Source organism: Hermetia illucens, chromosome 4 (assembly GCF_905115235.1).
Source record: "Hermetia illucens chromosome 4, iHerIll2.2.curated.20191125, whole genome shotgun sequence".
Taxonomy (NCBI): Eukaryota; Metazoa; Arthropoda; class Insecta; order Diptera; family Stratiomyidae; genus Hermetia; species Hermetia illucens.
The window spans coordinates 128,887,145-128,904,905 of NC_051852.1; the positions used below are offsets into that span (position 1 = coordinate 128,887,145).

Genomic DNA, 17,761 nt, shown 5'->3' on the forward strand with positions numbered 1-17,761 from the left:
GAGTTTTGCAACTGCAGCCCTTCCGAGAATGTTAGCTTTGTAAACTTCCAACGATAGAGTTTTTGGCGACACAGTATCATCAAGGAGATGTTGAATTCTGTTGCGGTAGTGGTATCTGTCCATTAATTTTAGCTCTCGTCCACTATTCTTCTTCCTAGGTGATGTTTTGCCTTATTTTGTGTAAGGTGTCATTACTGTGGATACTGTCGCTTGTGAAACATTAAACAGTTCAGCTGTTTCCATCACAGTCGCTCCCGCTAACCGCCCGCCTACAATTCGTCCTCTTTCAATGTCGAAAATATCACACATTTCATCACTGGCGTGATATAACTGTCGCGAAAGACATTGTCTACTACCTTGAAATATAACCTACAAGACCCATTATATAGACTGCGCATGACATTCGGTTTATAGCACTTACGAGTACACGGAAACCAAGATGACTACACACAGGAGAATCGTTTCTCGGCGAGTTGCTTGAATTTTATATGGTGGAAGGAAGGCATTGCACATGCTCAACGTTCTTCGATTATTTGCACGTGAAAAATTTCGCCCATTTACTCTGGTGTTACTGCCATGTATGTGATGCAGTGTATTCGCGGGCACGTTAACATATGGCTGTTTATAGCTTACCAAATGGGATGGGAAAACAAACACAAGAAAACCATCTAGGCGTCATCGGCATACTAACACATGAAGGATCACGGGTCAGTTAGCTGCCTCGTACCTACCCCGCGAATATGCAATGACAATCAGTGTCCTCTTGAAACTTGGTTTACTGCTCCTGCGTGAAGTTTTCTTGACAGAAGCAGTGGTGCAGATGTGCACCTAACTGAAAGACATTGCATGATATTCATATTATTCTGTACAACTTCCATTCCATTCTCGCGAGTTTCGCCTTGGCATTTGACGTATAGACGATCTGGGACCCCGAAAGAAACGGCAAATTCTTGGCCATCTTACTAGACAGCAAATAAGAAGCTAGTTTTTTTCTGACAGGAAAATATGGATACTTATCTGCGAATGTTGCTTATCTTGTTTACATTTGAGTCACGTGTTTACTATTGGGCGCCAAAAATGTTCCAATCACAATGTCAAAAATTGCTGTGGAAGTGGAATTTTCGCGCTTCACACATATCCTAGGAAGTTTTTTCCAAAACTTTACCAAAGGCTTTTCGCGAAGCACCACAAGTTTAAGTGAAAAGAGAGATTCTTTGCTTGATATTTCCATAGTAAACTCGCCAAAAGGGTCATAAAGTTCCCAAAATCATGTTCTTGGGTGTTCTAAACTCCTGAGTGGAAAAACTAGAGAAACAGGTCCACAGTCAGTGCTCGTGGACTGCAGTAAATCCACAACCTCCTGTAGACGGGGTGAGTTAATATCTTTTGAATTCATGTATTGAGATTAATCAAATATTACATTATATCTAGATTCACTCGCCGACATACCAAAGATACAATTCCATTTTCCTATCTGAGCGTCTTTGTCAGCAAAAGAGCCGATTAGCCATAATGGTAGAGAAGATATGCAGATCGTTTTGTGTAAGAAATACTATGCTTCGTATAGATACATATCACCATTCTGAGGCCTGAAATTGCCTAAACCATAATTTGCTCCACAATAAGCAATGTCAACAGTAATAGGTCATTATTCATCCTCACTAAAGAGCTCACTTTTAAGGTCAACAATTTTCTTTTCAAACATTTACATTATTTTTGTGTCATCTCTCGACAAACAGCCGCAGACATCTCCGTATTTGCAAGTCAAATCTCACGACAGCCTACCAGACAGAGCAGAAGACGAAACAAATCTAGTAAATAATTGAACTTAATTAAATGACTTGCTTGTATGCTCTTCTCCTCGAAACGTTTGGGAGACATTCAGTTCGTACTTATGATGCTCCACAAGTATCTACAATAACGTTTAAGGAAGTGGTGAAAACACTGACATGACCCCATTATGTTGTGTCTAAGACACAAACCAAATTCAAGATCAATGACGATAATTCTGGAGTCTCTTTTGTGGCAGACATTGAAGTTGAAAAGAGGATGGCCTTCGTTCTCCCAACAACAGAAGTAACGATGATGACGACAACCATCAGAGCTCAAGTCGTGATGTGATGAATTTGCTGATTGTTTGTAATTGATCTGATAAATTGCAATTGTGCAGTGAGTAATTGTTTTGTAGTCGGCGAAAATAGCAAAGTGATGTAAACAATGTATGTTTTTGCATTGCTGCACTTGAGGACGGGGTGGTGGCCGTGGGAGTAGAGAAGCAGCTCCTCGATCCCAATGGATGGCTGTGCTTCCAGTTTGAATTTTGGTCTACATTGTAGGTGTTTACGGGGGCGGCTTTGTGTTTGTCCTGCTCTTGTAGAATTATCATTTGCAGAAAATTATTATAAAATGTACGAACCGTATGCATGGCTGATTCAAAATTAATTGGAAACAACAAAAGGCTATCTTGGCACCCAAATCTACATTAAAATGAAAGTTAAACGCCCGTAGCGCTCGCTGTCTTGATAACGGTGTTGTGAATTCAAAAATTGAAACCTTTATCCGGACTAACGAATTCTAAATGTATATCGAACGACACTTACCAATAATTTTGGAAATATTGTCGTTATGAGTTGACATTTAAACCATAGTAAGGTGTGTCAAAAATCTGGCTAAGCAATCCAGACTTCATCAGCGATGGTTGGGTTATCAAAAATAATAAAGCAAAGGAATATTTACCTCACTTTAGCTGTTTGCAAAACTGGAGTTTCAATTTTCACTTTGCGGATGCGACAGGGTCTTCCTAAACATTTCAGAGCGAACGTTAATCTGATTTGTTTGAAGTTCTTTGAGTTTGAATAGTCATCTTTTCCAGTCTTCGGTATCAAAACTACCTTAACCTTCCGCCAAGAGGAGTAGCACGTAGTCTAGAGCAAGACATGCTTGAAAGCTATTTTCCTGAGGTCACTCCAGGTACTATATATTCTCCTTTAGCATTGCTGAATAGATGCCATTCGTACAGAGTGCTTTGAAATGATCAAAGGATAGTATGGCAGCTCCTGCCTTTTCAATATTAACAGCTTCTGTCGTGGTGTTCCAGTTTATTTTGCAGCACTTTGGTGCACTTCTGTCACCTGTTTTCGTGGATGGTGTGTTCTGGAGTTCGTGAAGATTCGGTTTCCCAAGAAAGTCCAACAACAGATACAGCCTGGAAGTCTTTATTTCACCTTCCCGTTCCTCATAGTACCTTCTAAAGTAGTCTCATTTCGAACTTCTTACGAGCCTCTTATATTCATGCTGTGACCACTTGGCTAATCTTCAATCGTATTGCCTTTACAAGCGCAGCTCAGAAGTCGTATGGTCGACTTCCTAGGTTTTTACACTTTTCGGTTCCACCAGGGAAGTAAAACAGGTTTCTTTAAAGCACTCTCAAAATGTCAGTGTCCGGATACCTGAGTGGTTAGGGCACAAGGCAGTCGTATGGAAGGTCGCGGTTGAAATCTACTAGTGACAGTGGGATACCAGTCCACTCAGCTGAGAGTACCTGAGTCAAATCAGGGTAATAATCTCGGGCAAGGGCAATGCTGACCACATTGCCTCCTACAGTGTACTGTAGTTACCGTTACGGTCTTGAATGGAGTGCTCTAACACACTTCAAGGCCTTGATCCAATATTATTATTAAAAGTGTCAGATTCATAGTTTCCGATTGAGTTTTTTTCAGGAAGGGCGTCCTTGGCCACCAGGAAGCTGCACTTTATGACCAAGAAGCTTATTGAATTTTGCCCAACTCGTTTTCCTAGGATCCGTCTTTGTATTACAGTTTGTTCGTCTACAATTGTTAAAATAAACGTTTGGTGGTCGTTGGTCTAACAGTGAGAATGGGTCTAGCACCCGCCAGTGTGTACTCAACTCTTGAACACAAATTGTTATGTTAGTTATTTCAATTTTCCTTGACCTGACGAGCGTTGGGGCACACCCCACGAATGCAAAAATGAGACCAGTTGAAATGATTTGGCTTGGTACTTCCCCAACAAATATGTTGAGAGTCCGTATCACAACCTATTAAGAATTCAAAATCACTTGACTCAACATACTCTTAGGTCTTGCCGCGATAAAGGACAGAGAGAATCATAAGATAGGTACATAGAAGCAACTTTGAATTTGAGGTAGGTTACATAGAAGCAATTTTCTTCTTACCATTAGCCGACCCCGCTTGTGAACCGGAAAAAGGCTGAAGAAAAAGAAGAAGAGGGAATTATCTCAGCATGATTGCTTCTAACGAATTTGATATCAGGACACAGGCTTTTGGTTTTAAGTATCCCCCATGTTAGTAGATCTTGGCCCCTTTTACTGATCTAATACCGCAAATTTTGTTAAAGCGAACCCATGGCTATTGGACCAGAAAGATATAAAGCAGAATTGGCCTTGCTGCCAGTTGAAGGGAAGAGGCTTTGACATTCTGCAGGCTAATTTGACCTTACGCAGAGGCACAAATATGGCACCCACTGCCGGCCTGATCTTAGCAGCCAATGTTGGTTGCTTAACTGCCAGTTCGATTCAGGTGTATGAATTTATTAAGTTGTTGCACATGAAATGGCCGATATGGCAATCAAGTGAAGTTAGTCGCGATTTTGCTGTATCAAACCACCACCAGTTGGGGCTGTTGGTGTCGGATAATGAAGTATAAATACTCCTACATTTAATTAAGGAGTCATTTCAGTTTTGACCATCGTTGTGATAACAGTGAATAAAACGGATGAAAAAGAGCCAAGACCGTATACTTTTTCTGTATGAGTTCAAACTCGGTCAGAAAACAGCGGAGGCGACCAGGAACTTTAACAGCGCATTTGGAGCTGATACGGTTAACGAACGAACCACACGGCGGTGGTTCGAAAAATTCCGGCCAGGCGACGTAAACCAAAGTGAGCCACGTGGATACGAGGACCATCGATTGACAACGACGAGCTGCTTTTGCTACTCGAATCCGACACACGTCAGTCTGTGACAGACATTGCAGAGAAACTGGGCGTACACTATTCGTTTCCCGAAAGAAAATTTGCAGTTCTTTACTCTCCCGCAACAGAAGCGATCCCTTTTTGCACAGAACAGTGACTGTGATGAAATGCGGATATTTTACGACAATCGTCGCCGATCAGCACAATGGCTACATGCTGATGCGCCACCGAAGCATATGCCGAAACCGAGCCTTTATCCGAAGAAGGTAACGGTGACTGTTTGGTGGTCTACAGTTGGAGTTATTCACTATTCTGTTTTGGCACCTGGAGAAACGATAAATGCACAGAAATACTGTTCCCAACTCGAGGAAATGCACCAAAAAGTGAGTATTCAACGGCCTAGATTAGTCAACAGAGACGGTGTGATACTCCTTCACGACAATACACTACCTCAAGTATCCAGAACAATGGTTGAAAAGTTGAACGAATTGCGATATGAAACTCTGCCTCATCAACCATATTCACCGGACCTTTCGCCAACCGACTACCAATTTTTTAAGCATTTGGATCATTTTTTGGCGGAAAAACAATTTAAGAATGAAGAGGCCATCAATATTGCCTTCGACGAGTTTATCAACACCCGAAAATTGGAGTTCTACGAAACTGGCATATGTGCTCTTGAATCTCACTGGGAGAAGTGTTTTGAATCGACTGGCATCTATTTTGATTAATTAAATAAATTTTGGTAATTTTTACAGTCGTTTCAAATTTTAGTACCAAATCGGCCATTTCATGTGCAACAACCTAATATATATGCTACTATGAGCCTCAATACTGATAAAAACGCACTTTGCCTGCAAAGCCATGAATGAAATCGTATGGATGCCACTTTATGCTTATTTTCTGATTGGAAAGAATATCTAAAAACTTCAAGCACTTCTAAGACTGATAAAGTGGAGGCACGGTTAGGCAGGAAGGACTTTTTTGCATCGTTAATCGTCCAACGACTGGGAGAGATTATGAACTCACCCTCTGACAGAGACACAGACATTCCCAACTATATATAAAATCGCTTTGAATTTTCATAGGTTTATTATAGCAAATCATAATAATAATCGTTGGCAGTAGGTGACGATATCACCTTTTCGTTTCCAGTCTGTGCAGAGCCGATTGCGATTTTGAGATGAATTGCCGTCGCCGAACTATGTATGCTTCTTTATACATTAATTATATAACATATTCAACAGTGCGATGGACGAATGTGTTTAATAAGGAGCAGGAGTTGCTCGAGCTGGTTGCCTCGTACTCCAGTTTGATATGCGATTATTTGAACGATACGATGGCACCAGTACCTTTGTCAAAAATTCGTTCAAAAATTTTGCAACAGCAATCTGATCGGACGGTAATTTGAATATTCTGCTGGACCACCTTCTTTTTCTTTGGAACAGTGGTTCTTTCTTGACAGTCACATAATGTTTTCCTCACAATATTGGATCTCCGTTTTCGCTTTCCAGAGTTCAGCTGGGATCTCATCAGGTTCTATTGTTTTCTCCGATCTTATTTGGATTACTGCTTCCACAACTTCTGTAACGGTGACAGCTTAGGCTTGGTGGTTTGACGTGAGTACCGGCCGTGTTGCCCTAATCCCACCTCTTAAGACGCGGATTGACTGGGTGACTACAAACAAAACCAACGGTACGAGTTTATATTGAGTGTAAACTCAGCATTGATTCTGGTGAATACAAGTCCTACTCAGATCTCTATCGCAAATAACCGGGTCGAGAACACATGCTCTAGGAATTCTCCTCTGACATATGAACTAAGAGGGATATTCCGAACCCGATGGTGCCAGATAACCTCGAGTTTTGTCGTGGTCGAACTGTCACTTCAGGTCAATCCCAGTGTAGACTTGGGTCTCATCGCCCAAGGCCATGGAGCATTCGCCAATTGTATCATAACCAATGAGATTCTCCTTGGCCACTTGCCGTTGATTCGATCGACAGAATTGCACCCCCGTGTCCCTCCTCGCCATTTCAAAACACCAGTGGCACTTAAAGGTGGAATTGCCCTAAATGTCGAAATGCGGAAGTAGATGATGAATAATTTCTTCCATGGCAATCCGTCACTCCCTGATTGAAATTTCTGTGAATTGGTCAACTGGCCATCGTTTTATCGTCGAAAAACTTCTAAGAAAGGCGTTTGTTTTCACAGACCTTCATTTGGACATCATCATTCCATAGCCAAGTATCTCGATTGATGAACTGTTTAGCTAACTTGGTGACCTCGAGGGTTGCATCCGCCGTAATTCGTTATTAACGTTTTTCCTAGATTCTTCGACATTTTTGATGATTCGGAATCGCGTAAGTCAGATCATTTCCTCGTTTTTCTCGCGAAACCCAAGCGAAGCCCAAGCGCGAAACCACCAGTAGTTAATATGCGATGGGCCAATGTTTTCCTTATCTTGTTTTATTGTTGGCTTGATTCGCTATCGATGTCCGATGTTGAGGTGCGTTGGTCCCATAGGAATGGGCTTCGCAGTCAGCAATGGTGATAAAATGTCAGCGTTTTATAAGGATATAGCTGATTTAGGAAAGGTTAGTTCCTGTTGTTGTTTAGTCAATTTACGACCTTGTTAAAATTTTCTGATACGCGCGTTATGACGCAACCATTGAAGCCAAGTAATACCACAAACTTGCATAGAAAACTTTCGGACCATTGTTGGCTGCAGCAGATTTTCTCGGTAGTCGTAAGACCGTATTTCGATCGATCGTGCGAATTAAGTGGTATCTTTCAGAAAACAGCTTTGTATGACGCCGTGAGATATGAAAGGGACTGGAAAACTTAGGAAGAGATCGACAAAAAATAACCACTGCGACAGGCAGGTATATTAGTTTAATTTCAGACAAACAATTATGTGAAAAGGAATTTATATGATAGCGACCATAATTATTTATTCTTGAAGGATGTGAACCATGTTGTGAATGGATCCTTAGAACTTTAAATAAAGAAAAACCAACCATATAGTTCTATACATACTTCGTTCGCTAGTTTGTTTTATTTTTTTCCTTGTCCATGTTGAATTTTCCTTTCAAACTCTCGCAAAAATCTCACTAAAAATGCCATAAAAGAGTAGGAGCCTCTAAGACCGGTAGAGATCTGAGGTAGGGAAAGATCGAATGAGGATGTGATCCGTCGTGGCCTTCTCCCTCGATTGCGGCACTTGGGTCTGAAGTTTTCTCGGCTTCGTGCGAACGGTCGCGCCAGTATTTTGTATTGTTTTTCCACTTCTAGTTTCGTGTCCGTTGCGTTTCCACTTCGACCGATATTCCGTTTTAAAATCGGTTCAATGTCTGCCTGTCAGACGCACTTTTATCAGAAACGACTATAGCGATTAATACGAAATTTGGTGAGGTGAGAACAGTGTTTTTTTCACCGAATATAATCATGTTGGGTATCAAATGAAAGGTCTCGATTAGTACTTTTCGATACCAATCTTACTTTTGACATTTATTGGAAAGGCGGGAAGTGCAGGGGTTGAAAGTCATGATCTCTTTAATGGACCCATTCTCAGAAACTATCCAACCAAAAAATCTGAAAAAAGTCATGAAGCTGTTTCTGTACGACGTCCAGGCCTTCAAACACTCTCGATATCGATCTACTCAAATTAAGTTAATAACAGTATATTACTACGTTTTTGGGGAATCGACTAGAAACCACCTTTTAGTTTATCCAAGAGTTATAATTTGCAGTGATACAGACTATAGTATGAAGCATGATATCCCCAAACTTGATCAAAGTCGTACTATTACTGATAAAATTACAGTACATAGTTGTCTTTTCCATGTAAATTTACTGCAACCCAAAATATCACACTAAAGTAAGTAGTTAAACATGGTAAATACAGACGCCGAGCTTTCGGTTTCCGGGTTGTTTTTATTTGTCTATGTTGAATTCTCATCTTGAATTAAGAAATTATTATGAGCCTTTGAGTTAAATCTTTGGTTCGAGGACTCCCTTTACCCACTTCTCCCTAGATGCCGCAGTTCATCATCATCATCATCAACGGCGCAACAACCGGTACCCGGTCTAGGCCTGCCTTAATAAGGAACTCCAGACATCCCGGTTTTGCGTAACCACCTGTCCACCAATTCGATATCCCTAAAAGCTGTCTGGCGTCCTGGCCCACGCCATCGCTCCATCTTAGGCAGGGTCTGCCTCGTCTTCTTTTTCTACCATAGATATTGCCCTTATAGACTTTCCGGGTGGGATCATCCTCATCCATACGGATTAAGTGACCCGCTCACCGTAATCTATTGAGCCGGATTTTATCCACAACCGGGCGGTCATGGTATCGCTCATAGATTTCGTCATTGTGTAGGCTACGGAATCGTCCATCCTCATGTAGGGGGCCAAAAATTCTTCGGAGGATTCTTCTCTCGAACGCGGCCAAGAGTTCGCAATTTTTCTTGCTAAGAACCCAAGTTTCCGAGGAATACATGAGGACTGGCAAGATCATAGTCTTGTACAGTAAGAGCTTTGACCCTATGGCGAGACGTTTCGAACGAAACAGTCTTTGTAAGCTGAAATAGGCTCTGTTGGCTGACAACAACCGTGCGCGGATTTCATCATCGTAGCTGTTATCGGTTGTGATTTTCGACCCTAGATAGGAGAAATTGTCAACGGTTTCAAAGTTGTATTCTCCTATCCTTATTCTTTTTCGTGTTTGACCAGTGCGGTTTGATGTTGTTGGTTGATTCGTCTTCGGTGCTGACGTTGCCACCATATATTTTGTCTTGCCTTCATTGATGTGCAGCCCAAGATCTCGCGCCAATCGCCGTCTGCTCGATCTGGATGAAGGCAGTTTGTACGTCTCGGGTGGTTCGTCCCATGATGTCGATATCGTCAGCATAGGCCAGTAGTTGGGTGGACTTGAAGAGGATCGTACCTCTTGCATTCACCTCAGCATCACGGATCACTTTCTCGAGGGCCAGGTTAAAGAGGACGCATGATAGCACCTCCCCTTGTCGTAGACCGTTGTTGATGTCGAATGGTCTTGAGAGTGATCCTGCTGCTTTTATCTGGCCTCGCACATTGGTCAGGGTCAGCCTAGTCAGTCTTATTAATTTCGTCGGGATACCGAATTCTCCCATGGCCGTGTACAGTTTTACCCTGGCTATGCTATCATAGGCGGCTTTAAAGTCGATGAACAGATGGTGCAACTGTTGTCCATATTCCAACAGTTTTTCCATCGCCTGCCGCAGAGAGAAAATCTGATCTGTCGCTGATTTGCCTGGAGTGAAGCCTCTTTGGTATGGGCCAATGATGTTCTGGGCGTATGGGGCTATCCGGCCTAGCAAGATAGTGGAGAATATCTTATAGATGGTACTCAGCAACGTGATACCTCTATAATTGATGCCGCAGTTAATACCACAAAAATACCAAGGAAGAGTGGGGATCTAAAACGTCGAGGTTCCTAAAGATTTGAAGTAAGGAAAACATGTTATCCGTTACGGATCATCCCCTCTCGACCACGGCACTCGGGTCTGAATTTTTCCCGATTTCAAGCGCGCTGTCGATCCTGTATTTTTTTTCAGTTTTCCATTTTTAACTCGCAGCTGTTGCGTTTCAACTTGGCCTGATAGTACTTTTCGATATTTCAAGGATACGTGAAATTTTGGCAATGATGTGAGAGGTTGGATAGCCCAGAGGCAGGCAAGCGCTTCAATGGAGCTGCAGTAATGCGAACGAGTTTTCACGGTCAATTTTGCCATTTTTTTAGCAGCCGTTGATCGAATGAAAACCGATTCGGCCACCCGAAAGGAGCTAAGGAAAACCGATATGGGTGTGCGTTGACGTGCCCTGTCGACGATCGTCGCACATAAGGAGTTTAGGCAGTGAGCGACAATTTAATATTTGTTTAGGCTGTGAGTGAGAACTTTATGGACATCTTAACTGGTAAACATTATTAAAAATGCTCAAACACAAAAATATCTGATTTGCGTCTCGTCGCTTTTCATGGCTAGTATTGAACACACGATGCTGTCCGACTATTTTCAGTTCAGGCGACTGAATTGATGGTGGATTGTTCAGGCGTGACTGATCGGCCTGCCTGACCTAAATTAACCCAGGTCAACTCGTATGGTCTTTGGTCATCGTTCATTAATATTAATCCCATGTTATTTTCCTTTCGATTCAAATAATTATGATAATAATCGGTGGTGCAACTATTCAATTTGCATCCACTTTTTGAACCGTGCTAGGACACTTTTAATTTTTACGGTAAACATTCAAGTCTTAGATCAGCTGATTGGGATCAATAGTAATGACACGTCATTGAGCCACTTATTTTTTCCTGTTTCGCTTTTATGGTCTACTTGGTGACGTTTATATTTCCATTTTGATTGATACATGGATTTCAATACTCATACCAGACGTAATATTTTTGGAAAATAACGTTTGAGAAATTAAAGACGCTAGCCACTGTCATGAATTAGTTAGCACAACAGCACTTAAGCGCGTATTGATAGTGACTTTTGCAGAGTTGCACCTAAGTGCTGGCGAACCTAAATAGTCAACTATCTCAATTTCTTTTTTAAAAATTAGAGTAAGATCAATCTTAGATTTCTGCAATAACTCATAATTTCTGGAATGTACAATTACTATTGAATTGATTATCTAGTTCCTTTTTCAAGTAAAGTTATATAGCTTCCTTCCTAAGAAGGTTCAGCTTCGCCTACCCATAAAATTCCCTTTATGTAAACTATAATAGAAAAAACTCGATAATTCTCAAATGTAGTTAAATTATTAACGGTTTTTCCGTGCAAATATTCGTAAATAAAACCGAAAGAAATAGAGAAAAAGAAATGACCTTGCAAAAATTATTATACACGCAAGGAAAGATAGTCCGTTATTTCCATTTCTTCCAGCTACCACTTTTTTCGTGTTCATAATAATTGATATTTAAAGACATCGCGTGAGCAATTTTTAGATATAACATATTTAATAGTCGCTTTAAGCCTTAAAGGCTTAGGTTTTTATTCACTACTGAAAGTTTTCTCCAAGATTTACATAATGGATTTTATAGTGATTATATTGGATGGAGAGGCGTGAATGGTTCTACGATAAATTTTTATTAGAATAGGTTGAATTTTATGGATAAGATGGGTTTGGAAGGCGTTTGTTATTGTATTTTATCCTTTGCATGACTGTAGGATATCTAGCTTGTGACGTGGTTCGTGTGGGAGATATTCATAAGTTTGGTTGTAGATAAGGATAAGATGAAAAAAACAGCTCTTCTTGCGGTAAAGTACAAGATCAATCAATGATCTGAGAATTTGTAATCAGGCGTTCTTATCAACAAAATACTAATGGTAATACCAGAATGCAGGAATACAATTCTTTTTGAAAAACTTTCGAAGGCGCGTTCATTTATTAATGGCTCTCCTTCATATTCGTGTTCAAGAGACTAAACTAATCGTGTTAATCGGCTCCATGGGAAAATGTAACGCATACACGAATCATCTTGCCTAATTGACAATTAATACTGAACGATCTTAAACTAACCTATTTAAAGCACTTACCGAAAGATGGATAACAAATTTCAATGATTCAAATAAACCTTTCGGAGTTAATATACAATTTTTAAGCCCTAAATTGGATATAACTAGACAAAACATTGAACTAGAAAAACATTTGAGCCAAACGAATAATAGATGGGATGAAGAATAAATAGATGAAGTCGTACTATCCAAAACTTCAATTAACATTAAATAACAAACGTGCATGAACAAATTGTGCCTCTATATTCGCCCAAATGCATTCGTATGTTGACTACGGCTAATTCTAAGGAGCGGATAAACGTAACCACTAACTTTAACAATCTCAAGAATACAACGAACAAGACAAAATAACGTTTTGAGGGAAAGCTTTCATGTATAACAGATGTGATTTCCAGAAAATAGTAATTTCCAAACCAAATATATAAACAAAGTAACATAACAATTGATATGAAACAAACAGAAACGACGTAGATTAAAAGTATTTATTATAAAATTTCTGCGGAAAAATTGACAAAATGCCGAAAAAACATACTTAGCTGAGCATTTTTATTTCTATAATTTTATTTTGCATCTCAAACATGTTTCTCTAGAGAAACAAAACGAACGAGCGTAACAAACATACAAACGAACAATGCCAAAAAATATTCAATTTGAATGTTTAATAGCTTCCATATTCACATAAGGAGAACATTAACTTTGTGTTTAGATTTTCCGAAACATTTATAGTATTTGAAATATGTGAATTAAATGAAACTAGGGATGGTAGATATACACATGAAGATGAACTTACCTATATCATCAGATTTATAGTTTTGAATCATTTCAGCCAGTTCTAAATTTCCAGCAATAACTGCAACCTATTTGTGGAGAAGAGGAGGAAGACGTAAATTATTAGTTATAAAAGATACTGAAAAAACTGGAACAAGTGCAAACTAAAATTAATATAAATTCAATGAAATATTTTTTACTTAAAAAAAAACCCCAAAGAAACCGAACCCTGTCATTAGTGTGAAATATTTACTACAAAGTGAGGAATCATTTATCCATTTTGGGCGAGTTAAAATGGTAGGAGTACTAGAAGGACGCAAATTAATCCTTTTCTATTTCTTTTTTACAAATACTGAACAAATGGATGAATGTCTCCTTTACTTGAAATTTATTTTCCTTAAAAATTAATCATTCAAATCTGACCCAATTCTGCATCCTTACTCACTACCTTCACTTATTCTCATGGAAAATTCAAACATAAATCACACAATAAATACCTGATAGGGTGTTTGATTTGCATAATTTAGTGCACCTCTTTGGGCACCACGAAATAGAAGCATTCTAGCACAAGCCTCTTGGTTGTTAACAGCGCATACATGCAGAGGTGTATTACCGGAAGCATTACGGCCATCCATGTCCGCACCATAAAACAATAAATGTTCCAAATGGTGTACAAGACCATGTCGACAGGCCTTATTTTGTCATAAACATAATAGGGAAGATAGTAAAAAAATAAGAAAAAAATAGTTAAAGATAGATTCTATAAAAAAGGGGGAATTGTTTAAGTATCTTAGTCTCTTATAAGGTTTGATGTTTTCCAAATAAAATCTAAAGGATGCTGACAGTAGAGAATTCAAAAAGGAGTCACTGTCACCAATTAAAGTACTAAATTGTTTTAATTTCTACTTTGATAAATTAAAAAATCTATAAATTGTAGCTGCACAGTAAGATGCTTCTTGAGTATTTTTTTTTTCTTTTTTGAAATTGTGCTGTTAATTTTAAATAGGTGTGTTGCTTATTAGTTGCTATATAAATAGTTCGTGGAGTTCAAAGGAAATTGTTGATTCATGACATAACATCGGAACTTTCATATGCACACGTTTCCGAAAATTGTTGAGTATAATAAATCCAAAGCGTTTTACTATTTTAGTATTTCAGAAGTACGTAAGTATGGTAAGGTACTCTGGTTTCAGGTTCTTCAAAAAAATGAAAATCCATCAAACTAGACACCAAAAGTTAGCCTACAACCTACAGTCGCGGGACGAAACAAAGACGAATAACAGTCCCCATGACCAAGCAAGATTCGAATCCGAAGCAACGAGATCGAAGGGCTAATGTTCAACCAACTCGGCCCTCAATAAAAATACTAACTATTTTAACATACATCAAGCTAGGGACTACGAACGTCGTTTTAATAATTGGAGTCAGAGAGAAAATTGACACCGAAAAGTTTAAGGTTCCCAATCGGACAAGTTGTTGCACTAGTCCTATCAATCCTAATAATAATAATTGTCCATTATTTGTGGTGATTGTATTGCATTTCGAATTGCCGTTTGATGTAGATTGAAGGAATAAGACAAAGGGACTAATAAAAATTACGAATTCGAAATTATAATTAGTGCTTAAAGTCAGCCTTAGCGGGTTTTTGCGTTTCATGGAAATTTGCCTGCTCCTCGGTGTTGAAGAGATTCTTAAAATATATATTATTAAATTAGGGACTTATTTGTTGTCTTTTACTTTCGCAACACTTCGAAGCATTTTCTGGAGTTGAAAAAAAGCTGGCTAACAATCGTCTGTCCTGAATCATGTGAGTTGCCCGAAGAAAAAAAGTTTTTGACAAACTTGGCAAGTTTTGTGGAAGATTGTGCTGCAATTGGATTTCATTTTGGAGAATTAGACTAGCATTTTTTATTGAGATATTCTTGAAATGTTCATTGATCCAACTGATTTATTTCAAAACAACATTCACAACCAAGAATTTGTGAAAAGGCAGGTTGAGCATAGTAGTGCCCGTCCTTTTCTAAGCCCTGCAAGGGAACTTCATTTTCTTTCCTTACTTCACACTGATTCACTGACAATTCTAACCAAAAACTAAAAAAGCAAATATTTGTATTTAGGATATTAGGGATCCTAAGTCCACATCTACTTGATGTTGGACCGGATTAAACCATATCCCAAACAAAAATCTAGCTCTGGTTTAGCTTCGCACCCTTGTCGTGTTTTGCGATTATATAAAAAGGAGTGTTTTCCACCTGTTGCCAAGTCACGCTGCTCCCGGGGCAGAGGTGAGGTAGCATCTGATGAGTTGTCTCTGCCCTGGACGAAACCGTTAGTCGTCTTTCGTTTTAAATATTTGTGCTTGAGTACTTGGTCAAATTTCAGAAGCAGATATTGAGGTGCTTAGTTCTCTGTATCTCCTCGGATACTATGCGGTAATCAAACCCAAGGCAAAATGTGACCACGAACGGTGAACTCTTTGTTCCAGACAACCTCCAGTTTTAACTATCTTGTCTCGGCAGATACTTTCCTCGGTAGAACAATGACCTCAAATTAAAAAAAACACTAAATTTCAATTCTGACGATCTTCCTGTAAGAGAGGGGCAACCCTGAGCTCATTGATGGAGTATAGGCTCAGATTCTCCACATATTCAATTTGGAACCAAACCGACTGAACCTATTTCTTAACGGACAAGCCGAAACATACCATCCTGTGAATACTCCTTAGTTTAGGCTCAAATTGGCATCACCTACTGAATCGAAACTCTTACTCATGGATAAGTATTTGTTTCTGGACCAGTCTTCCGTCAAACTGCTTTCGGATAAACTATAACCTCAGGTAATCTCAACTGCTGCAAGGCAACAGCAGAAGAAAGAGCTGACAGGACAGAAACTTTCCTTACTATTGGTGTTCTTGGACAACCCGGTAGCCGTCTCTACTACTGAAACCATTACAATACAAATGTCGGCTCCTAAGGCTAATGAAGGGAGCACACAATCTACGGCATCTTTATCTAAGGTAAAAGTGAGATATAATATTTTCCAAATAAATTTGCAACATCGTGAAAAGGCCGCTGCATTTATCAGTCTTCGAATCAATTGCTGCAAAATATTTATTTACAAGAACTTTGAGTTATTGGCGAGGAAATTGCAGTTATAAGCTCACGCTATGCTAATCTATTGTACGCGAAGGGCAGCGGTATACCCCGTACTTGCATACGCTTGATAATGACCTTTGAGATGGTGACATCTCAACGATCAAATGAACCTCAAAAATTCAATAGGAAGATAAAGAATTCCCTTGTTGTCCTGATAATTAGCCCTATGACAAGGTCGAAGTCAGTATGCCAAGAGTAAAGGCAAGGGGGTAATAGCAAGGTGCGATCTCAATGCCCAAAGTATTTTTTGGGGCAGTTTGAACATTAGCTAGACTATGACAACACCTAGTACAGACCAAACTGAAGACCCTCCATTTTGGTAATGAACCTACTTTCTTCAATGCAACTAACTAGGCGAGAAGTCTTTGATATTATGTCAGAGGGCCGAGATATCACGGATCCTATAGTAGAATGGCAGGCAACGATATCATATCCTCAGACCACAGGCGCATTGATTTCATAAGTATGAATCCTTTTCCAGCCAATAATTTCGGAATCCGCAGAAGACAGACTAAGCGACGTACAAACTAGTCCGTAAAGGACATGTACAGTCTGATGTGGTCGTCTCACTGCAAGCAGCATGCTTACTAGGAATTCAATCGGTCTCTCTCCATGAAGGATATCACTCAAAAGACCGAGGAACTTGCAAGAGCATTGCCACCCCTGGGGATTTCCTTGATGGCATTAGGAGTCGAGCGATTTGATGACCGGCTGATGAAGCTCACTATTGTTCACTAGCTTCACTACATAAACATATAGCACAGATAGGTCGACACAAGGCGAAAAAAACGCCTTCTAGCAACTAATCGACAAAACAAACTGTAGTGCACCCGTCGATGATTACATCGTCATGACAGTTAATGGGAGCGATATTAATGGTCCTGTGGGTGAAATGGTAGACGTCAAGAGGACTTATGGGAGGTTACTCATGGAGAAACACCGTGAGAAGCATCGCCCTCTTTACATTGTATTTTGGATCTAAAGAAAGCGTTTGACCGTGTACCACACGAACTCATCTGGTATGCTTTACAATAACACTTAGTGCCAAAAGGACTCGTGCGCTGGGTTCAATTGCTCTACCATGATCCGAAAAGTAAATTTCGAAGTATAGAGGATGTATTAAAACCGCTTCATGTCTCTGTTGGTGTTGAGCAAGGAAGCGCCCTCTCACAACCCCTCTTTGTTCTTGTTATGGACACTGTCACACGGGACATCCAACGTCCAGCGCCCTATAGACTGCTTTATGCAGATGATGTCTTCCTAACATCTAATAGCAATAATGATCTCAAGCAACTTATCCAAAAATGGAATGATCGCCTCATGCAA

The 17,761-nt window shown here is 39.8% G+C and overlaps 1 protein-coding gene across 5 annotated transcripts in view; it reads right to left on the minus strand.

Moving 5' to 3' along the window:
• LOC119656288 (SH3 and multiple ankyrin repeat domains protein 3) overlaps positions 1–17,761 on the minus strand; it is a 561,166-nt gene that overhangs the window by 59,441 nt on the left and 483,964 nt on the right. For all 5 annotated transcript variants that reach the window (XM_038062721.1, XM_038062722.1, XM_038062720.1 and 2 more), the window contains 2 exons: positions 13,778–13,972; positions 13,303–13,369 (listed from right to left, as the gene is read on the minus strand). In XM_038062721.1, coding sequence (XP_037918649.1) covers positions 13,303–13,369; positions 13,778–13,972 — 262 coding nt within the window. The remainder of the gene's footprint in view (positions 1–13,302; positions 13,370–13,777; positions 13,973–17,761) is intronic.